This window comes from Oncorhynchus clarkii, chromosome 12, assembly GCF_045791955.1.
Source record: "Oncorhynchus clarkii lewisi isolate Uvic-CL-2024 chromosome 12, UVic_Ocla_1.0, whole genome shotgun sequence".
Classification (NCBI taxonomy): domain Eukaryota; kingdom Metazoa; phylum Chordata; class Actinopteri; order Salmoniformes; family Salmonidae; genus Oncorhynchus; species Oncorhynchus clarkii.
Genome location: NC_092158.1, coordinates 57,281,290 through 57,307,508, shown reverse-complemented (window position 1 = coordinate 57,307,508; position 26,219 = coordinate 57,281,290). Strand labels below are relative to the sequence as shown.

Here is a 26,219-nt window from a genome sequence, read left to right as displayed (position 1 = left end):
TGTTCCCCACAAGCCCCTGATCCAATTGATATATGATAACCCCTCTCAAAATGTAGCAATCTGTTTTTCATATTTATATGTCTTGTTGTGTGGGAGTCTATGCAAATTGAATGTTTACAGGCAGATTTTTGATAAAGGATTTTTGAGACAAGTTGGAACGTTCACATGCTCATTGAAAATGAGTTTCTCAAAAAACAATGCCCGAACATTCTATTGGATCTCATCTTAAGACCAGGTACCACAGGCTAAAATTACATTTTGAGATTTGGGTATTTCGGTGTATTTAAATTAGTTTTTTCAAAAAGTCATATCATACTACCGTCATCAAATTGTGATGAATTGTAATTACTTTTAAAAGGCCATTTCATATAAAATGTTACAAACTGGAATATATGTAGTAACTTACTTCAAAGAGATGGTGATTGGTTCTAAATAGGTGTTTGGGGATTGGTAGTGTACTTGTCTTTAACTGCCCTTTTCCACACACTAACTAATTTTTATGCCTCAGAAGCATCTGTATCCACCACATTTTGTGTTGTTATCCTCAGACGCATTCTCCAGATTAATACATAGGGAATTGTTGATATGTTGTCAAAATTTTATTCTAGATAACATTTTCTTGTAAAAAAATTGCCAAAAATGTATTTTAGGTACCTTTCTGTAGTATTTTACTAAGAAAAATTAAAAAAGGATTGTTTCCACAATTTGCTATGTAGAAGTACCGTCCTGGACTGTCTTAACAAAATGAAACCAAAACATTTAGGCAACTCAATATTAGGATGGTGTTCTTAATGTTTGCTATACTCAGTGTATATATGATTTATTTATATATACACACTACCATTCAAAAGTTTGGGGTCACTTAAAAATGTCCTTGTTTTTGATAGAAAAGCACATTTTTGTCCATTAAAATAACATAACATTTATCAGAAATACAGTGTAGACATCGTTAATGTTTTAAATGACCATTGTAGCTGGAAACGGTAGATTTTTAATGGAATATCTACATAGGTGTACAGAGGCTCATTATCAGCAACCATCACTCCTGTGTTCTAATGGCACACAGTGTTAGAGAATCTAAGTTTATAATTTTAAAAGGCTAATTGATCATTAGAAAACCCTTTTGCAAGCATGTTAGTACAGCTGAAAACTGTTGTTCTGATTAAAGAAGCAATAAAACTGGCCTTCTTTAGACTAGTTGGGCATCTGGAGCATCAGCATTTGTGGGTTCAATTACAGGCTCAAAATGGCCAGAAAACAAAGAACCTTCTTCTGAAACTCATCAGTCTATTCTTGTTCTGAGAAATGAAGGCTATTCCATGCAAGAAATTGCCAAGAAACTGAAGATCTCGTACCATGCGGTGTTCTTCTCCCTTCACAGAATAGCGCAAATTGGCTCTAATCAGAATAGGAAGAGGAGTGTGAGGCCCCGGTGCACAACTGAGCAAGAGGACAAGTACATTAGAGTGTCTAGTTTGAGAAAAGACACCTCACAAGTCCTCAACTGGCATAGTAGTACCCGCAAAACACCAGTCTCAACGTCAACAGTGAAGAGGCAACTCTGTGATGCTGGCCTTCTAGGCAGAGTTCCTCTGTCCAGTGTCTGTGTTCTTTTGCCCAATCTTAATATTTTATTTTTATTGGCCAGTCTGAGATATGGCTTTTTCTTTGCAACTCTGCCTAGAAGGCCACCATCACAGAGTCACCTCTTCACTGTTGACATTGAGACTGGTGTTTTGTGGGTAATATTTAATGAAGCTGCCAGTTGACCGGTTTGCTGATTTCAATGTTGTGAATAGAGTGCCCCATGGTGGCGTTGGGGTTATGGTATGGGCAGGCATGAGCTACGGACAACGAACACAATTACATTTGATCGATGGTGATTTGAATGCACAGAGATACTGTGACAAGATCCTAAAGCCCATTGTCGTGCCATTCATCCATCCCCTTCACATCATGTTTCAGCATGATAATGCATGGCCCCATGTCACAAGGATCTGTACACGATTCCTGGAAGCTTAAAATGTCCCAGTTCTTCCATGGCCTGCATACCCACCAGACATGTGACCCATTGAGCAGCATGTTCCAGTTCCCGCCAGCAACTTCCCGCCAGTTCCCGCCATATCCAGCAACTTTGCACAGCCATTGAAGAGTGGGACAACATTCCACAGGCCATAATCAACAGCCTGATCAACTCTTTGTGAAGGAGATGTGTAACGCTGCATGAGGCAAATGGTGGTCACACCAGATACTGACAGGCTTTCTTTTTTTAAGGTATCTGTGACCAGATGCATATCTGTATTCCCAATCATAATTAATTAATTTCAATTGACTGATTTCCTTATATGAACTGGAACTCAGTAAAATCTTTAAAATTCTTGCATGTTGCATTCATATTTTTGTTCAGTATATATGCAGTAAAGTAAAATCTATGTTCCCATTTATAAAGCATTTATAGCTAAGCACTTAATATTAATCAATTGTACAGTTTGCCACTGCTCTATAACACCAACATTAAACATCTATATATGAATTCTATGCAGTCAATGTAATTTAATTAATATTTTCCCATTCATAAAGGATTTAGGAATAATTTTAAAAGAACAGGGACACAACACAGAATTGTAAAGGAAATATAAACATTTTATATCAATTTTCCAGATGTAGCACATAAAACATTTGCTGAGGAGATCGCCGAAAAATCCTACTATAGACATTTTTCAGTTTGACTTTCAACAAATATTCACTGCATTGAAATTCAATTCCCCATTTCAGACTCGTAACTTGAAAAAACAAATTTAGTGAGTAAAACATACTTACACAGGGTGGTAAAGATAGTTAGCATTTTCCCCTTATTCACTAATGTAGCTAGCTGGAAGCTAGCTAAGCCCCTGGAAATGTCAACATGTTTTCCAACTTGGTCAGTAAACATTACAAAATCATCATAAAACTCATAAAACATTTAGTTAAAACCTCTTAAGTCTACCCCTTCCTTTTTCGAACATTCTGTTAAAAATCGCGCAACTTTTCAGCGTCCTGCTACTCATGCCAGGAATATAGTATATGCATATGATTAGTATGTGTGGATAGAAAACACTCTGAAGTTTCTAAAACTGGTTAAATCACGGCTGTTACTATAACAGATCGTGTGTTTCATTGAAAAACGCAAGAAAAACTGCTCTCTGAAAGCTAAAAATAATTTCCATAAGTCACTTTCATGGGTTGTTAAAAGGGCACAAAATTTATTATCGACCTGCATGCAATTCATACAGATTCCACACGATGTCGCCATTGTCGTCATTTTCAATGGAGTTTTTTCTTGGAAAATCCAACTAACTGGATTCCGTTTCTTCCGGTCTCCACCAGGATGTTTTCAATGTGCACATTGGCAGCCATTGATTTGCAGACGAGGAGCTATTGAATATACATCGCCCTGTAATCATTTTGATAGATTATAAACGTTTACTAATACCTAAAGTTGGATTACAAAAGTATTTCGAAGTGTTTTGTGAAAGTTTATCGTCGACTTTTTTAATTTAAAAAAATGACGCAGCGTTTAAAAACAATGTTTTTTTCTGAATGACACAGCTTCCATAGAAAGCTATTTTGGGTATATATGGACCGATTTAAACGAAAAAAAGACCCAATAGTGATGTTTATGGGGCATATAGGAGTGCCAAGAAAGAAGCTTGTCAAAGGTAATGAATGTTTTATATTTTATTTCTGCGTTTTGTGTAGCGCCGGATAGGCAAAGTCTTTGTTTACGTCGCATTCAGGCATTTTGGGGTGTTGCATGCTATCAGATAATAGCTTCTCATGCTTTCGCCGAAAAGCATTTTAAAAATCTGACTTGTTGGCTAGGTTCACAACGAGTGTAGCTTTAATTCAATACCCTGCATGTGAATTTTGATAAAGGTTTGAGTTTTAACGAGTACATTTAGCATTTAGCGTAGCACATTTGCATTTCCAGGTGTCTACTTGAGACAATGGTACCTATCTTACTATTTGAAGACTTACATTGTACTTTTGCACATTACAAACCTTTAACAACATGACAAATTAAGCGACAGGAAACATGACGTTTTTTTCCATTTTGTCTGCACAGCCACAGAAGGAAAGTGTGCGAGGTCTTTGAAATGTCACTTCCTGGTGACCTCTCGCTTCTACAAAAATTGTCCATAAAACTAATGAAACATTTAGTTAAAACCTGTTGGTATTTTCATTTTTGGAAGAAAAAAAACGTTCCCGTTTTAAACGGGATATTTTGTCAGGACAAGATGCTAGAATATGCATATAATTGACAGCTTTGGATAGAAAACACTCTAACGTTTCCAAAACTGTAAAGATATTGTCTGTGAGTATAACAGAACTGATGTTGCAGGTGAAAGCATGAGAAAAATCCAATCCGGAAGTGCCCCAGGTTTTGAAAGCGCTGCGTTCCAATGAGTCCCTATTCAGCTGTGAATGTGCCATCAACGAGCTTACACATTCTACGTATTCCCCAAGGTGTCTACAGCATTGTGACGTAGTTTTATGCATTTCTGTTGAAGAATAGCCGTAGGCGGCCACATTGCGTAAATGGTCACATGGTGGCTCCGAGAGAGATTCTCATGTAAAATACAGAGGTAGCCATTACTCCAATCGGTCCTACTGAAAAACGAATTGTCCCGACGTATATATTATCGAATAGATATTAGAAAAACACCTTGAGGATTGATTATAAACAACGTTTGCCATGTTTCTGTCGATATTATGGAGCTAATTTGGAATATTTTTTGGCGTTGTGGTGACTGCAATTTCCGGGCGATTTCTCAGCCAAACGTGAAGAACAAACGGAGCTATTTCACCTGCAAAAATAATATTTTGGGAAAGAATTAACTTTGGCTATCTACCTGGGAGTCTCGTGAGTGAAAACATCCGAAGTTCATCAAAGGTAAATTATTTAATTTGATTGCTTTTCTGATTCGTGACAAGGTTGCCTGCTGCCAGCAAGGCATAATGCTATGCTAGTCTATGATAAACTTACACAAATGCTTGTCTAGCGTTGGCTGTAAAGCATATTTTGAAAATCTGAGATGACAGGGTGATTAACCAATATATTTCACTTGTGATTTTCATGAATAGGAAGATTTTCTAGGAAGATTTATGTCCGTTGCGTTATGCTAATTAGTGTCAGGCGATGATTACGCTCCCGGACCCGGTTTTGAGAGTCACAATAAGTTGTTTTGGTTCACTATTCCATGACTGAAAGTGTACGCTTGCAAAAGTATTCACCCCCTTAGCATTTTTCCTATTTTGTTGCCTTACAACCTGGAATTAAAATGTTTTTATCATTTCATTTACACAACATTCCTACCACTTTGAAGATGTAAAATATTGTTTATTGTGAAACAAACAAGAAATAAGACAAAAAAAACGGAAAACTTGAGTGTACATAACTATTCACCCGCCCAAAGTCAACACTTTGTAGAGCCACCTTTTGCAGCTGCAAGTTTCTTGGGGTATGTCTCTATAAGATTGGCACATCTGGCCACTGGGAGTTTTGCCCATTCTTCAAGGCAAAACTGCTTTAACTCCTTCAAGGTGGATGGGTTCCGCTTATGTACAGAAATCACAGATTCCACAGATCCTCAATAAGATTGAGGTCTGGGCTTTGCCTAGGCCATTCCAAGACATTTAAATGTTTCCCCATAAACCACCCCATAAACCCATAAACACCAGAGTGTTGCTTTAGCATTACACTTAAGGTCATTGTCCTGCTGAAAGGTGAAGCTCTGTCCCAGTCTGAAATCTCTGGAAGACTGAAACAGGTTTCCCTCAAGAATTTCCTTGTATTTAGCTCCATCCATCATTCCTGAATTCTGACCAGTTTCCCAGTCCCTGCCAATGAAAAACATCCCCACAGCTTGATGCTGCCACCACCATGCTTCACTGTAGGGATGTTGTTCTCGGGGTGATACGAGGTGTTGGGGTGGCGCCAGACATAGCGTTTTCGCAATTTTAGTCTCATCTGACCAGAGTACCTTCTTCCATGTGTTTGGAGAGTCTTCCACATGCATTTTGGCGAACACCAAACATGTTTGCTTCTTTTTTTCTGGCCACTCTTCCGTAAAGCCCACCTCTGTGGAGTGTACGGCTTAAAGTGGTCCTATCGACAGATATTAAAATCTCCACTGTGGAGCTTTGCAGCTTCTTAAGGGATATGTTTGGTCTTTTTGTTGCCTCTCTGATTAATGCCCTCCTTGCCTGGTCCGTGAGATTTGGTGGGCGGCCCTCTCTTGGCAGGTTTGTTGTGGTGCCATATTCTTTCCATTTTTTAATAATGGATTTAATGGTGCTCCGTGGGATGTTCAAAGTTTCTGATATTTTTTTATAACCCAACCCTGATCTGTACTTCTCCACAACCTTGGCCTGACCTGTTTGGAGAGCCCCTTGGTCTACATAGTGCCACTTGCTTGGTGGTGCTTCTTGCTTAGTGGTGTTGCAGACTCTGGGGCCTTTCAGAACAGGTGCATATATACTGAGATCATGTGACAGATCATGTGACACTTAGATTGCACACAGGTGGACTTTATTCACCTTCCTGTGTTTGAAACCCCATTTATCAATAAATCCCCCAACATAGTAATATTTCCTGCATAATTTCCCCCCATGATACCCTTCTCCATTTCTACCCCCATGATACCCTTCTCCATTTCTACCCTGCATAGACTTGAAAACTCAACAAATCCCCCTAAAATGGTTTCATGCCCAGTTTTCGCACCACAGTTAGTATCAGGAATCAAGGTAAGACCCAAGTGCAGACTGTGTGAAGTAACAATGTTTATTGTAACCACTGGAGCAGGCAAGCGACAGGTCAAGGCAGGCAGGGGGTCAATAATACAGAGCAGAGGCCAAGGTACAGGACAGCAGGCAGGCTCGGAGACAGGCAGTGGTCAGACGGCAGAGGTAAAAAAAAACAGAAGAATGAGGAAAAGAGACTAGAGAAAAACAGGAGCTGAGACAAAACGCTGGTAGGCTTGAACAAAAGACGAACTGGCAACAGACAGAAAACACAGGTATAAATGCACCGGGGATAATGGGCGACACCTGGAGGGGGGTGGAGACAAGCGAAACCAGGTACTGGAATCCCCTGCCCCGAGGTCGAACCTTCAGGAGGCATCTCACCATGTAAGCTGGTCAGCCATCGATGATACGAGGGAGAAGAGTGGGCCCGGAAACAGGAGACAAGGGGCAGTCAGAAAGAGAACCGAAACCGAAGAGAACCGTTGCAAATTTCCAAGCCCCAAGAAGACATCCCAAGGCAGGCAGAGCTGACTTCAGGCAATGAGTGTGGCAGGACGGGCTCCAGCCCACGATGTCACCAGTAGCCCAGTCAATGGAGAGATTGTATCGCTGGAGCCAAGAGATTCCCAATACCACAGGACCCTCGGAGACTCAACCAGCAGGAATTGGATCGTCTCACTGTGGTTCCCCAACACTTGTAGGTTGACGGGGGTGGTCTGGTGGGAGATCCGGCCTATAGAGCACCCGTCTAGCTCTCTAACACCCAGGGGGATGGAGAGGGGTTGACTGGGGATGCCCAGCTTGGATGCCAGGATAACGTCCATGAGACTCATATTGGCCTCCCGAGTCGATGAGTACCTGAAGAGACTTGGACTGGTCTCCCCACAGCAGGCTGGCATGGAGAGGGTGAGTAAAGGGAGAAGAACAATTCTCTTTTAAGACCCACCAGAGTACTCACACCAACAAATGAGCTGGGTCTCGTGAAAGGACAGGTAGACACAAAATGACCAACAGTACCGCAATACAGACAGCTCTGGGTGTTCAGTCTGCGTACGCTGTCTGCTGGAGGCAGCCTAGCCCTGCATCAGCTCGGTAAGAGGCAACACAGCAGTCTTCGGAGGCTCTTGGATTTCCTCGGGTAACCTCAGATTCTCTCGGGGTCTTCTGTAGTTCATCAGATTTAAGGTGGGATCCTTGAGTGAGTGATTGGGACCGCAATCAGACCTCTTCTCCCTCCTACATTCACATAACCGTCCATTGATTTGGATGGTTAAGGTGATGAGTGAGTCAAGACCCGTCAGTAGTTTCCGGGCTGCAAGCTCCTCCTTTACCCCTGCCAATAACCCGTGCAGGAACGTGACGAACAGCGCTTCCGGGTTCCAAGTACCCTCCGCTAACAGCGTGCGGAACTCCACCACAATGTGGCAGACTGAGGGAGTACTGCCGAAGCAACCTCCGTGCAGCCTCTTTACTGGACACCGAAGCCTCAAAAACGTCCAGACTGAGGCAGATTGTTGCTCCCACACTGCCGCGGAGGCGAGTGCCCTCCCGGACATCAGCATAATAATGTACACCATCTTTGAGCGGTCCGAGGGGAACGAAGGCGGCTGCAGCTCGAAAACGAGGGAGCACTGGGAGAGAAAGGCTCAGCAGGTTCTAGATCTCCGTCGTTGTGCTCCGGGAGAGGTAAGTGGGGTTCCTGGGAAACTGGTGTCGTGACGTTGATTGTTGTTCATCGAATGATTGAAGTTTCTAATTGCGTGATTAACTGAATAAAGCAATTATTAACTCATTAACCTGGGGCACCATGGGAAAACTAGTTTTTATTGAGTTTCTATTTCCCAAATTAACTCAAAGAATATCAGAATATCGATTTTACAACAGCCGCTAATTAACCAGTTGCCTCTACCAATATCGTTCTGAACGTCGTATAGCCCGTGAATCTGCACGGACCCGGGTCTCACCAATGAGTTCGTACCACACCAATCTTAGTTGAATATTTATTTACTAAAAAGCTAAAATGATGATAAAAGATACACATAGACAAAACACATTATAGGCTATTGATTAGAACTTAATTTAACGGGCCAACACACTATGGCACGTGTTACCCACAATGGGGATTTCAAAAGAGAGAGAAAAAAGAAAGTACACAAGAGAAATATACATTTAGGTGAATTTGTCAGCTATGCTATTCTAACCCTAGCCTTGCCCCAAACTGCCGCTCTTATGGGCCCAAATTTAATGATGTAATTACGTGGGGATGATCTCCGACGATTCTCTGCGTGGACCGTCCAGGCTGCTCGATGACGCACTACTCCGACCCTTCAGACCGTGATGCATCTCCTTTGGTCTACCAATGAGGGCTCCTTGGTAGGAGATGGCATTGAAGAGATGGTCCAAGTCTGCTTGATCAGTCATGGCCAGTTGCAGACTGTGCAGTAACAACGTTTATTGTAACCACCGGGGCAGGCAAACGATAGGTCAAGGCAGGCAGGGGTCAATAATCCAGAGCAGAGGCCAAGGTACAGGAAGGCAGGCAGGTTCAGGTCAGGCAGAGGTCGGTAATCCAGAGGTGGAACAAAAGTACATGACTGCAGGCAGGCTCAGAGACAGGCAGTGGTCAGGCGGGCGGGTACAAAGTCAGCACAGGCAAAGGTTAAAGAAAAAAAAACTGAGGACTCAAAAGAAGAGAGACTTGGGACAACCAGGAGCTGAGACAAACCGCTGGTAGACTTGAACAATCAAGATGAACTTGCAACAGAAACACAGGTATAAATAAACAGGGGATAATGGGGGAGATGGGCGACACCTGGAGGGGGGTGGAGACAAGCACAAGGACAGGTGAAACAGATCAGGGCATGACAGTTAAACTAAGCAGTAGGCTTGTATTTGTGGTGATCATCTATGAGGTGATAACATTTGATTTGCTTTGTGATTTGTTAAAAATTGTTAACTACTTGTCAAGTCATGTGCTCCGGTTCTTGTATACACTGTAACAAGTACGTCGAAGATTTGTAATATGCTGGAAAGGGGCCAAACTCAGTTCATATTTTTCAGGCAATGGGAGCAGCCATATTGACTTTGACTTAGTTTATTTGCCTCTTATAGTAGTTTATTTGCCTCTTATAGTGATGGCATTCTGGGATTAGGGCATTTTCGCTTGTCAAATACAAAAACATGGCTGCCATCATAAAGAATTTAGCTGCCGTTAGCTTAGCTGACACATATCTCTTTTCTAAACAATATTACATTTCTCCCTTGTGGTCACCAGAGATGTGATACGTTGTAAACAAGTCTAGCTGTCAGGTCGCTAAATTATGTTTCATTTTTTTGTCAGCGCAACCTGTTATTTAGACTTGTTTATGGAATACGTTTGGCTGTGGATGTGTTCCATGTGATGTTTGGATGATGAAGTTTGCATGTATCCTTTACATTGAAAGATCAAACTGAGGACTAAAGTTGTGAAGACCTTTATTTCCGATCAGTAGAAAACATTGTTTAGATGCTTTTCAGACAAGAATGCTGTTTACGCATGTTTGTTGCGTCATGTGTTCTGTTGCTACTGTTCCAATCACGTATTTGCGATGGTACGCCGCAGGGACCACTCAACAATGATCACAAATATCTGATCGTGTGCGTCAAAGGGTTAATCTATTATTCATTACATCATAACTAAACAGATTATTTTCTGCAGTTAAGAATTGTGAATATGCGGCTATTAACTCGGGTAATGCTGAAGGGGAAGTGCAGTTGTTAAAAATATTTTTAAGTAAGAGGGAATTGAAAGTATTTAGCAGCTGTAGGACAAATGTTCTCCTGTGGTTAGGCTCTGTAATGCTTAGATTACGATATCAAGGGGAGTAGCAGGTATCCAGATGATAGCCATACTCCGTAAACTGTGGCAAGACATTGCTTGTTTGTAGAAAATGACAATGTGATCTGATACAAATGGGGCGCAGGAGAAGCATGCTTGATCAGGAGCCTGTGGGGTTGTGCCGCGGAGGAGGGCAGTGGCCATTAGGCATGGCATGGACCTCAGTGTGGGCAGTTGGACAGAAGAGTATGTGGGAATCAAAGTGTTGTTGTCCTCTCCAGTGCGCATGGGCAATTTCATGGTAACGGAATTACGCTGAGACTCGGATTTTCACTTTAAAATGTATACCAAACAAAAAAACTTTGATTCAAAACGTTAACAAACCATGCACTTTATGCACAATGACTACTTTTAACTATTTCCACAGACAATTTTACAAAAACACATTTACATTAAGAACTGTCCAGATACAAACTGAGGGAGATTTTACCATAATTCTGTTACCAAACTTTAGTTGTGCACATTTTTTCCAGTAAATGTTTTTTAGATTTGTATTTACTGTGTAAATTGTTCAAAATAGTCATTGTCCAAAGAGTCTCAGTGTAATTCCATTACAGGCAAAGATATTGACAGGCAAAGATATTGTGCCATCTTAAGCCCCTGGTCTGCTCCCATTGTTTGGGTATTCTATGCTTGTCAGTCTCAGACTACTGTTTCTCTATTGTGTGGCACACATCCATCAATGTGAGTGCATTGTTTGCCTCCTGCCTAAAGGTGTGGCTAGAATATGGAGAAATGAGTGACGTGACTATCTAATGTATTGTCTGATGCAGCCTCATCAATTTACATTGATTCTGAACAAAAGTCACCATATTTCAAAAGAAAATGCAAAGCAATTGATCTTGGTAACTCTTGAGGCCTAAGGGAATTAATGTACAATATGTCTGGATAAAACAATTGGCATGTTGTCAAATTTTGAATGTGTGTGTGTGTGTTTTGTCACATGAATAGGACATCTGAACTAACAAGTGCAATCCTGTACACAATCAGTCCTTCTCAGTTAGAAAAATACAAGGCCCCATGTCATGCTCAAAGTCAAGGTGTTTCCAATAGATGTGTAGGACTATGCATTTCAGCAGTAAGAGAGAGGCACAAATAAATTCAGGTCCCCACTGTTCAGTCCTGTCAGGACACCCACACTAGTAGCACGTCATCCTTGTGTCAGGCTGTCCGGTGTGTTCGTTTCATCCGTCAGAGAGTGCTTTTGGTCATCCTCCCAACACGTCAGCTCCTTCAGGGTGGTGACATGCATGCAGCCAGGCCAGACACCCCAGTCATGTCACTCAACCACAGCCCCACAGCAGCCTACATGGTGATAGCAGTGTTTATGTTAAACACACACAGAGAGCAGAAAGCCTCTCCCCTCTTCTTCCCCGCAGTCTTTTCAACAAGAAGTCCTTCCTGGCTCTCGTTCTCCACACACTACCGTTGAAGGTTCTGAATCATGCAGCCAACACCTACATTTTGTGAGGCATTGTCTTTGAAGCAAGGACGAGCTGCAGGCCCTGTAGCAACTATTAGCAGGGTTCTGGGATCTTTAAAAATAAAGCGCTGTCACACTTGGGCATTGTCTTTTAGCTCGCTGTTGTGGAATAGGTTGGTTTTAGGGGGTTTCTATGTTGATTGTATGTGACATATCTCATTAGCTTGATAGAATTTGCTGACAGGAACAGACCCAAGGTCAGAGAGGACAGCTGGTCTCCTTGTGCAGGGTTGTTCAGATATACTGTCTGTTTTTTCTGTCCACTCATATATGAGCTTTAAGTATTTGGTTGTATGGCCATATTTCAGACCGATTTTATGAAATGGCTTAGAACCCCTAAACGACTTGGTCCGCATTAAGTGACATTATGTCTGTATCCTTCTTACACTGGGTGAATTAGTGTCACAGCAGTTGGGAGTGCCACTAGGGCGTATCACACAATTGACAGAGCTCATGTAGCTATATAGTCTGGTGCAGTCTGGCTCTACTGATAGTGGCTATGGCAGATATCTTTTGGGAATCATAAAGCACCAAATCTCACTCAATAAACTCTGTAACAAGTTAACTTTTTTTGCACCAAAGCCAGCAGAACATGAGGGCAGATTGAAAGCCTTACAATTCACGTTAAGAGCCTGAGTCTAGGCCTAAGAAGTGTCTTGTATTGAGCTCTGGCTCTGATTCATGATGAGGCCTGGCTCCAGTTCCAGCATGATGCTCGTAAAAGTCAATATGTGTTATCACTGTTTGTCAACACAAAGTGCCTCAGCAATGATACGGCTGTGTAAGACAGTCCCAACTGGACGGCCAGTCTTTATTTGATCCTCTCTGTAGCAAGAGAGCAGGCTGCCAGAACAGAGAGCCCCAGCTGCCATCAGCTGATCTTCACTGGGGAGCCAGAGGATCAGAGAGGATCATTCACTTCTGGAGCGTTCTGCATTTCCCCCAAAAACACCCCAGGAGAAACACCTGTTTTTCTCACTGCTTAATGCAGGCTGTGATATGAACTACCTCAATTGAGAACAGTCCAAGGTCATGGTTATGAATAGGAATGTGTTGTATAGTTTGTATGAAATACAATGCAGGGTAAATTATGACGAGATTAAAAGGTACATGGGAAAATGTACTGTGGTAAAAGGAGATAACAGAACTGTGGAGTCTTGTATTGCCTTTGTATCTCCTAAAGAGAAAGATGTGTATCTTGAAAGTAATAAAATATCCTTTGTCAGCTTCTGGTATCTTTGGCATTGGAGGAAAATATGGCCCTGGCTTTTACAAGGACAAATTAATCAGAAGTTGTGATTTAAATAGAAACAACATAACGTACACAGTAAAGCTAATCAAATCAGCACATATAATCAGACAAACTAGCATAATTCATAATAATAATAATAATAATAATTCATTCAAATCAGCATTACAAAAGTCATTCCAATTCTGATTCTTTTTTCATTTACTTTGTTTACAAACATTGAAAGTAAAACAAGCTTATATTTTGTGTTCTGATGGGCTACGACAGTTTAACTTAGCTAATGAAGAATTTCTAACTTATATTCTTCAAAAATCTATGGGTACCTACCAATAATTTAAGTCCATAAATTGATGTAGCAACTGCAGTTTGCCCATTTAAAAAGGTACTGTTTGGTTAGCATTGGTTTTCTTTCTCCAATGAACAGCCATGTCTACTTGAATGAAGGAAGCTGAGTTGCTAGCAGATAATATACATACATGAAAATGCTCTATATAGGCCATGTGTATACAGCACCATTGCGACAGTCCTTTATCATGTTGTTTTATGCCACCAGATCTAATCTTTTTAGATGGCTTTTGGCTCCAGGCTGACTCCCTACATGAGACTCATAATGAATAACAAGCAAACAATTGAAACTGAAACCTGCAGAGAGATGCAACAATGAGTGACAGTGCAGAAATTATTGCGCTACACTATGGAAAGAAATTAAATATATACACAGACATGAATAAGATAAAAGGAACACCAGCTTAGAGAATCAATGCAAAGACAGCTGTCACAAACATCCCATCCCACACGCATTCTGTCTGTTCTTTAAAAGGTTCCCAGAATGTTTCATTAGGTTGTGGGAACAGTCTGGTGAGAACATTATGGGTTTCCAAAACACCACACCTGTCCAGTTGTGCTGACATTCAGATAGTTTTTGTATCAGGGTGAACAAAACATTCCTTTTGATGTTGCTAGAATGTTTACAGAAAAGCCATTGAGTTCTTTAAAATGTTCCCAGAACATTGAATTAGGTTGTGGGAACAGTTTGGGTACATTACAAGAGAGGTTCCGAAAACACAAGATATGCTCAGTTGTGTTGACATTCATTAGGTTAGGTTGAGTTGCACAGGACATTCCTATAGTGTTGTAAGAATGTTGACAAAAACACCTGGTCTAAGTTATTTAAAGGTTCACAGAATATTTTATTAAGTTATAGGAGTTGTCTTGGATGTTGCAAGAATATTCTTGTGATATACACAGTTTCCACAGAACATTCCCACAATATTGCACATTTTCCAAATACAGTAATTATGACATTCATAACATGTTTTTTTAAAGTTTAAAGTGGAGCTGACAGCATTTTAGCAACAAATATTATAAAAAGTCTGTTCATATACACCCCTAGGAAGAATGACACTTCCAAAACAATGTTAAATTAGGACATTCCTATAAAAATCTAAATGGGTACATACCAATAATTTAAGTCCACAAATGTATGTAACAACTGCAGATTGCCCCTTTAAAAATGTACTCTTTGGGTAGTATTGTTTTCTTTCTCCACTGAACAGCCATGTCTACTTGAATGAAGGCAGCTGAGTCGCTAGCAGATGATGTGCGTACATCAAAGCATTCTATACAGGCCATGTGCTGAGTGGCGCAGCAGTCTAAGGCACTGCATCTCAGTGCAAGAGGTGTCACTACAGTCACTGGTTTGAATCCAAGCTGTATCACATCTGGCCGTGATTGGGAGTCCCATAGGACGGCGCACAATTGGCCCAGCATCGTCCGGGGTAGGCTGTCATTGTTAATAAGAATTGATTCTTAACTCACTTGCCTAGTTAAATTAAAGGTTAAAATAAAAATAAAATGTAGACATGGTCATGGTCATCACGTTTTCATAAATTCTTAGAAATGTTTGGGAATTACGTATACTAAGGCATTTGTGAAAATCCTATAGCAATATAGAGTGGGAAAGCGGCCGTGTGTTTGGACAATTAATAGACGCTGCAGTAATTAAAAACGAATAAAAACATCAGTCTTGTCCAGGACCGGAGTGTACGCAGACCGGTGAAACATAGCCAAATCAGAGCTACTGTAGGCCTTTATGCAGACAAGCCATTGCCACACAGGCCTGCCATCATTCACTTTGAACTGGACTGTGTGTGTACAGGCAGTTGCAACAGTGCGACTTTAAAAAGTTTGGACACACCTACTCATTCAAGGGTTTTTATTTATTTGTACCATTTTCTACATTGTAGAATAATAATGATGAAATAACACATATGGAATCATATAGTAACCAAAAGAAAGTGTTGAAACAAATCAAAATATAATGTATATATTTCAGATTCTTCAAAGTAGCCACCCTTTACCTTGATGACAGCTTTGTACACTTTTAGGCTCCGTGTTTTTATTGTTATACATAAATAGAAATGCTAGCCTATTAGCCACATTATGACTGACTTGTGATCACTGCCCTTGTTAGTTTGATTGTATTAACATTCCTAGCCTTAGTTACATTTGTCCCTTTTTTGTCTAGAATATGGAGTCATTGAAACTGAAACAGTGCATCCCAAATGGAGGCAGCAAACAATGTAGCAGGCCAGCTGTGATTTACAACCTGATAGCAATATTTTTTGAACTACCATAAAATGTATTGATGAATTATATTAATCATGCATTGAACTGCCTCCATCTACGTTGAGTCAAATATACTGTATATTACTTTTTACATTTCTTATAAAGTTGGTTTTGTAGCAAAAACAGGGAATTTGATATTTTTGACTGATGATATGATTGGCTGTTTCAAATCTGCAAAGTAGTTAAAACGCTGTCAATTTCACTTGAATTTTAAAAACTTTAGGTTCACCTGTTACTTTGTGTGCTAAACGTGAAATGTTTTTTGCAATGGGAAGTAATAGTTGTACATTTCGATTGGGAAAGGGTTAATGGTTGTGTTTTTGTATTCTTATGATTGGGACCTACTGGCTTATTATGTCCGAGTTCATTGACTACTTATCCTTTAACATAATGCTGTGTGTGACCGCTGTCTTCCCATCTGCCCTATGCAGTGGTGTAGTGGAGCCTAGAGAAGTGGATATACTGTACTCTAATTTTGCCAAGAAGTTCTCAAACGGCCCGCCCAGCGAAGGAAAGGCACCGTGTGTGAAAAATGTTTTCCGAAGTTTTCCTATAGATTTAAGATTTTCAATCTCAAAAATCACACTTGTTTTCATAGAAAAAAATAGAAAAAAATGTGATGGTCTAAGTCCATAACAATGCTTAAACCACATCAATCTGATTGGGTGGGCCTGTCAGGGCCTGGCTCCCCAGTGGGTGGGTCTCTGTCAACCCAGGCCCATACATGTCTACACCCCTGATTCATTGTGCATCACAAATAGCCTACTAACCACCACTTCAGAATAAACTTAACTTCATTTGTTCTTGTATTTGTGAGAAGTTTTGACATGTTGAATGCACCGAGCTGCACTGAGCTGTCTGTAAAAACTACTAGCATAGAGCTCAGACACCCCTGCATACCCCACAAGACATGCACAGTACCACATAGAGCCACGACTACATGGAACTCTGTTCCACATCAGGTACTGTAACTCTTGCAAGCAGAAAAATGAGATTGAAAAACCAGATACAAAATACACCTTATGGAACAGCAGGGACTGTGAGGAGACACACACATACAAATGATAACATATGCACTATACACACACTACACATGGATGTTGTGTTGTATATATGATGTAGTAGAGTAGTGTAGATAACAAATACAAATACCCCCAAGCCGTAAGATTGCTAAAATAGTCCGGGTAGCTATTTGGTTAACTATCTGCTTTGACCCTTGCACTAACCCTTTTTGACTCGATGCACCAACACTGAGACTCCAACACATACACACCTACTGTCTAGTATCTATCCTGTTGCCTAGTCACTTCTCTCCTATGTACACATTTACATGTTGTATTTAAACCTTATTTTACCAGGTAAGTTGACTGAGAACACATTCTCATTTACGGCAACAACCTGGGGAATAGTTACAGTGGAGAGGAATGAGCCAATTTGGAAGCTGGGGATGATTAGGTGGAAATGATGATATGAGAGCCAGATTGGGAATTTAGCCAGGACACCGGGGTTAACACCCCTACTCTTACGATAAGTGCCATGGCATTTTTAGTGACCACAGAGTCAGGACACCCATTTAACTTCCTATCCAAAAGACAGCACTCTGTACAGGATAATGTCCCCAATCACTGCCCAGGGGAATTGAGATATATATGTGTTTAGACCAGAGGAAAGAGTGCCTCGTACTGGCCCTCCAACACCACTTCCAGCAGCATCTGGTCTCCCATCCAGGACTAACCTTGCTTAGCTTTAGAGCTAAGCAGGCAGTGGGATGCAGGGTGTTATGCTGCTGTAACCCTGCACACAAACTCGGTATTGGAACGAACTACAAAAATCTCTGAAACTGGAAACACTTATCTCCCTCACTAGCTTTAAGCACCAACTGTCAGAGCAGCTCACAGATTACTGCACCTGTACATAGCCCACCTATAATTTAGCCCAAACGACTACCTCTTTCCCTACTGTATTTATTTTATTTATTTATTTATTTTGCTCCTTTGCACCCCATTATTTTTATTTCTACTTTGCACATTCTTCCACTGCAAACCTACCATTCCAGTGTTTTACTTGCTATATTGTATTTACTTTGCCACCATGGCCTTTTTTTTTTTGCCTTTACCTCCCTTATCTCACCTCATTTGCTCACATCGTATATAGACTTGTTTATACTGTATTATTGACTGTATGTTTGTTTTACTCCATGTGTAACTCTGTGTAGTTGTATGTGTCGAACTGCTTTGCTTTATCTTGGCCAGGTCGCAATTGTAAATGAGAACTTGTTCTCAACTTGCCTACCTGGTTAAATAAAGGTGAAATATATATATATATATTTTTTTAAACTGGTACCCCATGTATTTAGCCAAGCTATCATTGCTCATTGTGTATTTATTCCTCCTGTTACTATGTTTTTCTGTTATTATTGAATTGTTTTATTGTATTCTGCATTGTTGGGAAGGACCCATAAGTAAGCATTTCACTGTTAGTTTACACCTGTTGTTTACGAAGCATGTGACAAACATTTGACTTGAAAGAAAATAAGATCCAAAAGACTCTACATGAGAAAGTATATCAATAACATCCATATTTATGAACTTGCAAACAGAAGTCATCATATTGTCCATTACTGTCCGTAACGTTGCAACGTTATGTTAGAGCAAGTCATATAGCAAGCTATAGTTTGCTAACTAAGCTAGCTAGCTTATTGTCTTTGAGAAGGCCTGTTACTTATCCACTGCTAGCTAGTTATTTAACAAGGTAGGCCAGTTGAGAGCAAGTTCTCATTTACAACTACAACCTGGCCAAGATAAAGCAAAGCAGTGCGACACAAACAACAGTTACACATGGGATAAACAATCATACAGTCAATAACACAATAGAAACATCTGTATACAGTGGGTGCAAATTAAGTAAGGAAGTAAGGCGACGAAGTAATTACAATATAGCAATTTACACTGGAGTGATAGATGTGCAAGTAGAAATACTGGTGTGCAAAAGAGCAGAAAAACAAAAACAAATATGGGGATGAGGTAGATAGTTGGTTGGTTGGTTGGATGGGCTATTTACAGATGGGCTGTGTACAGCTGCAGCAATCGGTAAGCTGCTCTGCCAGCTGACGCTTAAAGTTAGTGAGGGAGCTTTGTTGCGAAATAGGAAGCCAATTCTAGATTTATCTTCGGATTGGAGATGCTTAATATGAATCTGGAAGGAGAGTTTACAGTCTAGCCAGACACCTGGGTATTTATAGTTGTCCACATATTCTAAGTCGGAACCGTCCAGAGTAGTGATGCTAGTTGGGCGGGCAGCGATCGGTTGAAGAGCATGCATCTTGTTTTACTAGCATTTAAGAGCAGTTGGAGGCCACGGAAGGAGTGTTGTATGGCGTTGAAGCTTGTTTGGAGGTTTGTTAAAACAGTGTCCAAAGAAGGGCCAGATGTATACAGAATGGTGTCCTCTGCATAGAGGTGGATCAAAAAATCACCCGCAGCAAGAGCGACATCATTGATATACAGAGAAAAGAGTCAGCCCGAGAATTGAACCCTGTGGCACCTCCATAGAGAATGCAAGAGGTCCGGATAGCAGGCCCTACGATTTGACACACTGAACTCTATCTGAGAAGTAGTTAGTGAACCAGGCGAAGCAGTCATTAGAGAAACCAAGGCTGTTGAGTCTGCCGATAAGAATACAGTGATTGACAGAGTTGAAAGCCTTGGCCAGGTCGATGTAGGCGACTGCACAGTATTGTCTTTTATCAAAAGCAAGGACTCGTTTGATATCAAATGATGCCATTATGCAAATTATGCAACAGGTTCTTGGTTCTGATCAAGAACCTGATGGTCACTCTGACAGAGCTCCTCTGTGGAGAACCTTCCATAAGGACGCCCATCGCTACAGCACTCCACCAATCAGGCCTTTATGGTAGAGTGGCCAGACAGAAGACACTCATCAGTAAAAGGCACATGACAGCCCTCTTGGAGTTTGCCAAAAGGCACCTAAGGAACTCTCAGACCATGAGAAACAAGATTCTCTTGCCTGATGAAATTTTGGTCCATTTTGGTCCGCTTCTCTTTCCCATACAGAAAACCATGACAGCTTTAAAGTAATTGTGGAAAAAGTCAAAGGGTCTGAATACATTCCAAATGCGCTGTATATTTGCTATGTGTATGTGATGTGAACTTCCATGAGGGCAACCAATGACGACACTCAATCTGCCACATATTCTTGTCTACCAAACAGAGCTAGCTGGTAAATCAAGTTCTTGGCGAACTTCAGTCGGGAGTAGAGCAAATATGTCTTCACTCCTGAGAAAAGCCTTCAATGCTGTTATTTTATTTTCTTTCAATTAAGTTATGCCCTCCAGTTCTGATATAACTGCTGCTATACCAGCATCAACACCAACCTCCTCAAGAGAAGACAGTTTTGTTATGATTTGACTTCTGCAAACCACAGATGATCAGAGGATGTCGATTGGTCTGGCCATACAGTGGATGGAAGGGAGGGGCTCAAATAGTTTGAATCTGGTCGTGGCCAGACTATATTTGTAGCAAAACAGAATGTAAACCTGCGAGATCAGGATGATCAATGAGTTCGCGCTCGCCCAGTGCTGGGCGATCTTTTTTACATTTTTAAATGTATATATGGACGTTCTACGTCCTTTTCAAATAAATGTCTATTTCTAATGACCAGCTTGGATATTAGTTAGTGCACATAAAAATTCATCTCTATTGTACAAAAAGAAATTAAGACATTATGCAGTCCTATTTTGACAGTAACTATAGTCTAATTGTCAACCCAAAATTAATGATAATCACTGGATTAAAGTTTCCCATTAAAATATATTGACTCATGCATTCCTGCTTAGATGAAACCATTTATTTATTGAATACCTCAGTAGTCTATGTATCATACTTCTTGATGAATGACTTCACAAGATGATTACTCATGATTTTGGGTCCGACAAAATCATGAGCTGATCCCACAAACTGTAAAAGTTAATGGCACCAGTGATACCAGGGGAAAATTTTAGTCGGGAGCCCTGTAATATTAATTAAAACTTATGGTAGGAAAACACATGAGAGGCACTAATTTGCAATTTATCTTAAGTCATTAGCTTGGCTTTAATAACATAAAGGCATTAAGACAGACAGAGAACAAGAAGAAGCACATAATGACAGCAGAGAAGATGCTGAGACGGATAGACAGCACAACAGGGAGGCAAACAAAATGGCTAGAGCAGAGGCGCAGGTATAGTATTGAGCTGTATCTCCAGTGGTGTTTTAACACATTGTATTTGTTTTAAACATGAGCTGGTTAAAAAAAGAGGAGCAGGACCATGTTTCAGTCACTTTTGTGTTTTGGAACTCATATCCCCACAATGTTCCCAAAACCCAAGGAAACATTCTGAGAACCTTTATATATCAGACAAAATGTGTTCTGAGAATGTTCTTGTAACATCAGGTGAATGTTTTTTGCAGCCTAAAAGAAACATTGTATAATCATTCACACAACAGGACAGTTTTGGGGTTTTGGGAACATATCTTTTGTGATGTCCCCACAATGTACCCAACCCGACTGTTCCCACAACCTAATGAAACATTCTGTGAACCTTTAAAGAACAGACAAAATGTTCTGGCAAATGTTTCATACAAACATGGTTTAATCAACAGCACAACTGGACAGTTTTTGTGTTATGAAAACATTTGCCACAACCTTGACGAATGTTCTGGGAACTTCCCAAATCAAATTTTGGTTTGCTGGGAAAACATTACAGGTACATTGTGTTATCACCTGGAAACCTAAGGATAACTTTTTGGGAATGTTCTATGGTGGTTGGTACAGATGTTGTGCACAACATTTTAGTGAATGCTAGGAGAACATTCCAAGGATATTTCATTTAAAATAATTAAATAACATTTTTATTTATCAAAAACATTATCATCCCAATAGATAAAACCCTAAATAGAACTTAATGGGAATCTTCGCTAATGTTCTGGAAATGTTCCCTGTTTGCTGGGATAATACTATGTTGCTGATATGATGTTCTCATACAAGTAGGACTGTTTCCTCGACAGAGGAGATAATTGTTTTTATGTTTTATAGTAGTCTACAAATTTTACTGCAATTCTACTGATCCATAGGATGGAGAGAAATGTTTGCAGTTTTTAACATGATATCCGAGAGTGGGGGCCACCCGGGTCGGTAATTCAACCATGATCACTACACGCTTAGAAAGCTGGCTAGACTAATTAACCGATCACATTTTTTTTGTTTGCTCACACGGGCTAATTGAGTGACTATCAGTGACTGACATAAGAGAAAAATTGCTGATGCACAAACAAATTTCGAATTTGCACTTTGTGCATACAGTAAGTTGAGACCTCGACTGTGTTCCTTTTAAAAAAAATGTATGCCCGGGCTTACTTAAGGCGGCCCCGTCTCTGTTCTAGGGGAGTTAACATGTATGCCTACACCCATTCTAATGTCTCACCGATTTCCTGTTCGTTGAGTCTTTTGTATGAATAAACATAGCAATCAGATGTGATCACCTTTCCCATTCTTTCTTTTCTCCTCTCCACAGTTTGTTCACAGTTTTCCAAAGGAGTCTACGCCATCATCGGACTGTATGACAGGAAGACCATGAACATGCTCATGTCATTCTGTGGGGCTCTCCACGTCTGCTTTGTGACACCCAGTTTCCCCATAGAAACCAACAACCAGTTTGTGATCCAGTTGAGACCGGAACTCCAGGAGCCCCTCATTGCCCTGATCCAGCACTACAAATGGACCAAGTTCGTTTACATGTACAGCTCACATTCAGGTACTGTTCATCATTCGGTCATTATTGTTTTGTGGAACCTCTTGAGAAAGTCAAACTGTACACTAGGCTACTTGGCAAAAAGAGATGCATACTTTCACAATACACAGATAAAGCACAGTTGATCCATGTTAAGCTCAGGCGTCTCTGCAATTGTTGTTGTGGATACATTTGAAGTAACCGAGCTATTATTCTGGATACGTTCTATTATTGAAGTATTTGTGGATATATTGTTGATATTTGTTAGGTGTATTCTCTCAGTTCAGAGTGGCATTAATTGAAACGGTTTGGAATGTTGTACAGTCAGACTCGTCCAATTAAAGTTTGCTATACTGTTTCCTCTCTGACTATGAGTGTTGCCATGCTGTATATGGTATGTGATATTGTTTTACAACATCTGTGGATGTATTTGTGTTTGTTAAATGCATTGTTTGGTATTCTGCCAGAAGCTCCTCTAGATGTGTAAGCTGTACTCTGTAAACTGTACGTCCTCAATGCACATTTTGTGCTTGGATGGGCATATTTAACTGCGATGGTCTCCTATGGGAAATGAGCCCCTGGTGCGTGTTCCTCTTCAATTTGCAGCCACTCAACTGTAACCTTCACTCAACTTCAGTGCCATCAGAAACAGATGCAGCTAGTAGGAGATGTGAACTGCTTAATGATGCAGAGTCTGGTTGATGCAGTGGATGTGCCCAGGACATGTAGACCTAAGTGTCTGAACCGTAGATGAACAAATATAATTACATAATGTGTACTTGCTTGCTTATTTTTTAACATGTACAGTCTGTGATCTGCACAGAAGTGGTTCTTTAACAATGGATCGTTTTTTGTTGTTGTATATTTCCGGTGAGATCCATGCAGCGGGACAAATGCTCCATCGATTTGTTTATCTAGCCGTAGCGCTTTAGTCTTGGACAAGGAACTCAAGGTTGTCGACTTCTTCATGACACATCCGAGTGACACACCCCCCTCACCGCCATTGATTCAAGCCCTGTTGCCTGGATACTGCACCGCACAGTCAGTGGTTATTTAAGCCTTTTAGGGAACTTCACTCTAATGTTTATGTCTGTGACTATGTGTCTGTGTAATGTGTGTGTGTGTGTGTGCGTGCGCTGAGGCTTACATTACATATGTACTCTTCAGGATATAACCAGAGATGAATCACTCCTGCATTACTCTAACTCTAAAGCCAGAGCTCAGGCCTCGAGATACCACACTGCCCTGCTCCGTTGTGTGACGCCTCAAGGCTAGACTCCAGAGAACAGTTTTGTAACCATACGGCAAGACATGATTCCCCATAGTCTGGTGGGTAGGACCATTGGGCCAGTAACTGAAAGGTTGCTGGATAAAATCCCTGAGCTGACAAGGTAAAAATCTGTAGTTGAGCCCCTGAGCAAGGCAGTTAAACCCCAACAACTGCTTTCCGGATGCAGATGATGTAAGTGTAAGGCAGCTCGGATTCAGAGGGGTTAAATGTGGAAGATGCATTCCGTTGTACAACTGACTAGGTATCCCACTTTCCCTTAAGTGTTACATTACAGTATGATTGCTAGGGCTGGAACGATAGCAGTTTCACAATATTTTTTTCCCCCATGACTAAACTTCAAACATGAAGCAGACCTTGGTCCTTTAAAAACCTGAATGTAAAATATTGTGTGTTATAGATTGGAAAATAAATACATGTGACTCTGGATGACAACAACGTCCTGATGTTTGTTTACAACATTAGGGCTGCATTTCTAAAGAAGTTAAATTCCTTGCCTAGATACTAACTAGTATCACGATACTGGTATCGTCCTGGCCCTAATGATTGCCCTCACAGACTACAAGAGGACTGTAAAAGGTTTAACTTGTTTTTTACTTTTTGTGTTGTATGGTATCTTTTGTTTTCCCGTGACTCTTTATAATTGTAATCCAGTTTTCTGGCTCCTCTTTGCTAGTTTACACATATGTTTGAAATAGTGAAAAGGAGACAACGCCATTGTTTCGCAACAAAGGCTCAGCCTCTTAAAACCTAGACATGGTCTATATTATAAAGACCAAAATCCGCACTGTATATCGGGGTTAAAAAATCTACACTACACAAATAGAGACAGTGCAGAAATTTAATTTGGGTTTGTGCGACATTTTAGAGGAGCTGTGATGGGCAGGTCAGTGAAAGCAGCAGAGAAAGGGACCGATAGGAGCCCAGGCTGCTTTCTTTGCCAATCCCAACACTGATCTCTTCCGTTTCACTGCTGCAGTGGTGTGACGCGTTGCTAGCGCTAGACAGATAGAGGGAGCACAGCGTTTGTCTCCCTAGTTTATCTGCAGGTTAGTGCTGCTCAGTGGACGATAAAGCTGGTTTGCTCTCCGGTGTGAGACAATTTCACAGCTGCTGAGACGAGCTCTATGTGCCTGTACAGAGACGACAGGAAGTGTATTGCAAGGCGAGCAGAGGCAGTTTAAAATTTTGATTCGACATAGTGTTTTAATTCACATTAAATGCATTTAAACCTCACTGTTACTTATGACAACCTACTTTTGTCATCTGTTGTGTAATCCATGTCGCAACTAAAATTTGAAAAACGTCACTTTCTGTTTCTATATATGACAGAAAATAACAGACCTAGATAACCATTCAATCTCTCTCAGAGCATGAAATATGTTGTTTTTACTGCTAATGAATGCAAAGGCAAAATTATTATACATAGCACACATCACTAGGAGATTTTTCTTGTCAGATCACATGGTCAGGAAAAGTCTTAGCCCTGTGCATCACGAATGCATGATGTAATTGCTCTATCTGCATACAAATTAAAAGCTGTGACTAATTTTATGAGTGCGTTACTACATAGACTGCGTGGCTCCAGTGATAGCTTGATATAGAAAGGCAGCAGCTTGCTGTGGTTCCAAATGTATGATCTCCATTTGGGTGTACTTGGGTATTTTTGGTAAATTATATGCATTGTTAATGTTTATGCAAATCATATGCGGTGTAGAAAGAGATCTATATTCATAATTTCTTCTCTACCCAGACCTACATGTCATCTTATGCTCTTCCTTCTGAACAAAGCTGTTGTTTTAGAGAGAATTCTGAGGACTTTGGTACTGAGGTCGCCCACTGGTTGATTCAGACAATATGTACTACTATAAACAGAGGGCCAGAGAAAAACAACAGCAATCTCTCCCACATCACAACTAAAGAAATCATCTCCCACTTTGTTCATGCCAAGGAGGTTTTGGGGGGCTACCTTAACCAACATCATCTGCACCCAGGGAGCAATTGTTAGGGGTTAACTGCCTTGCTCAAGGCAGTTATGTTTTGAGGGAATACGGAATGGAGGATCGCACAGAACTTTTGGAAGAGTTAGAGAAGGAAAGTGAACGTGAAGAGATTGAGGAC

At 40.7% G+C, this 26,219-nt stretch overlaps 1 protein-coding gene across 2 annotated transcripts in view; it reads left to right on the top strand.

Annotated features, from left to right (window-relative positions):
- LOC139420853 (glutamate receptor 1-like) overlaps positions 1–26,219 on the top strand; it is a 79,369-nt gene that overhangs the window by 3,710 nt on the left and 49,440 nt on the right. For both annotated transcript variants that reach the window (XM_071171214.1, XM_071171212.1), the window contains exon 3: positions 22,595–22,834. In XM_071171214.1, coding sequence (XP_071027315.1) covers positions 22,595–22,834 — 240 coding nt within the window. The remainder of the gene's footprint in view (positions 1–22,594; positions 22,835–26,219) is intronic.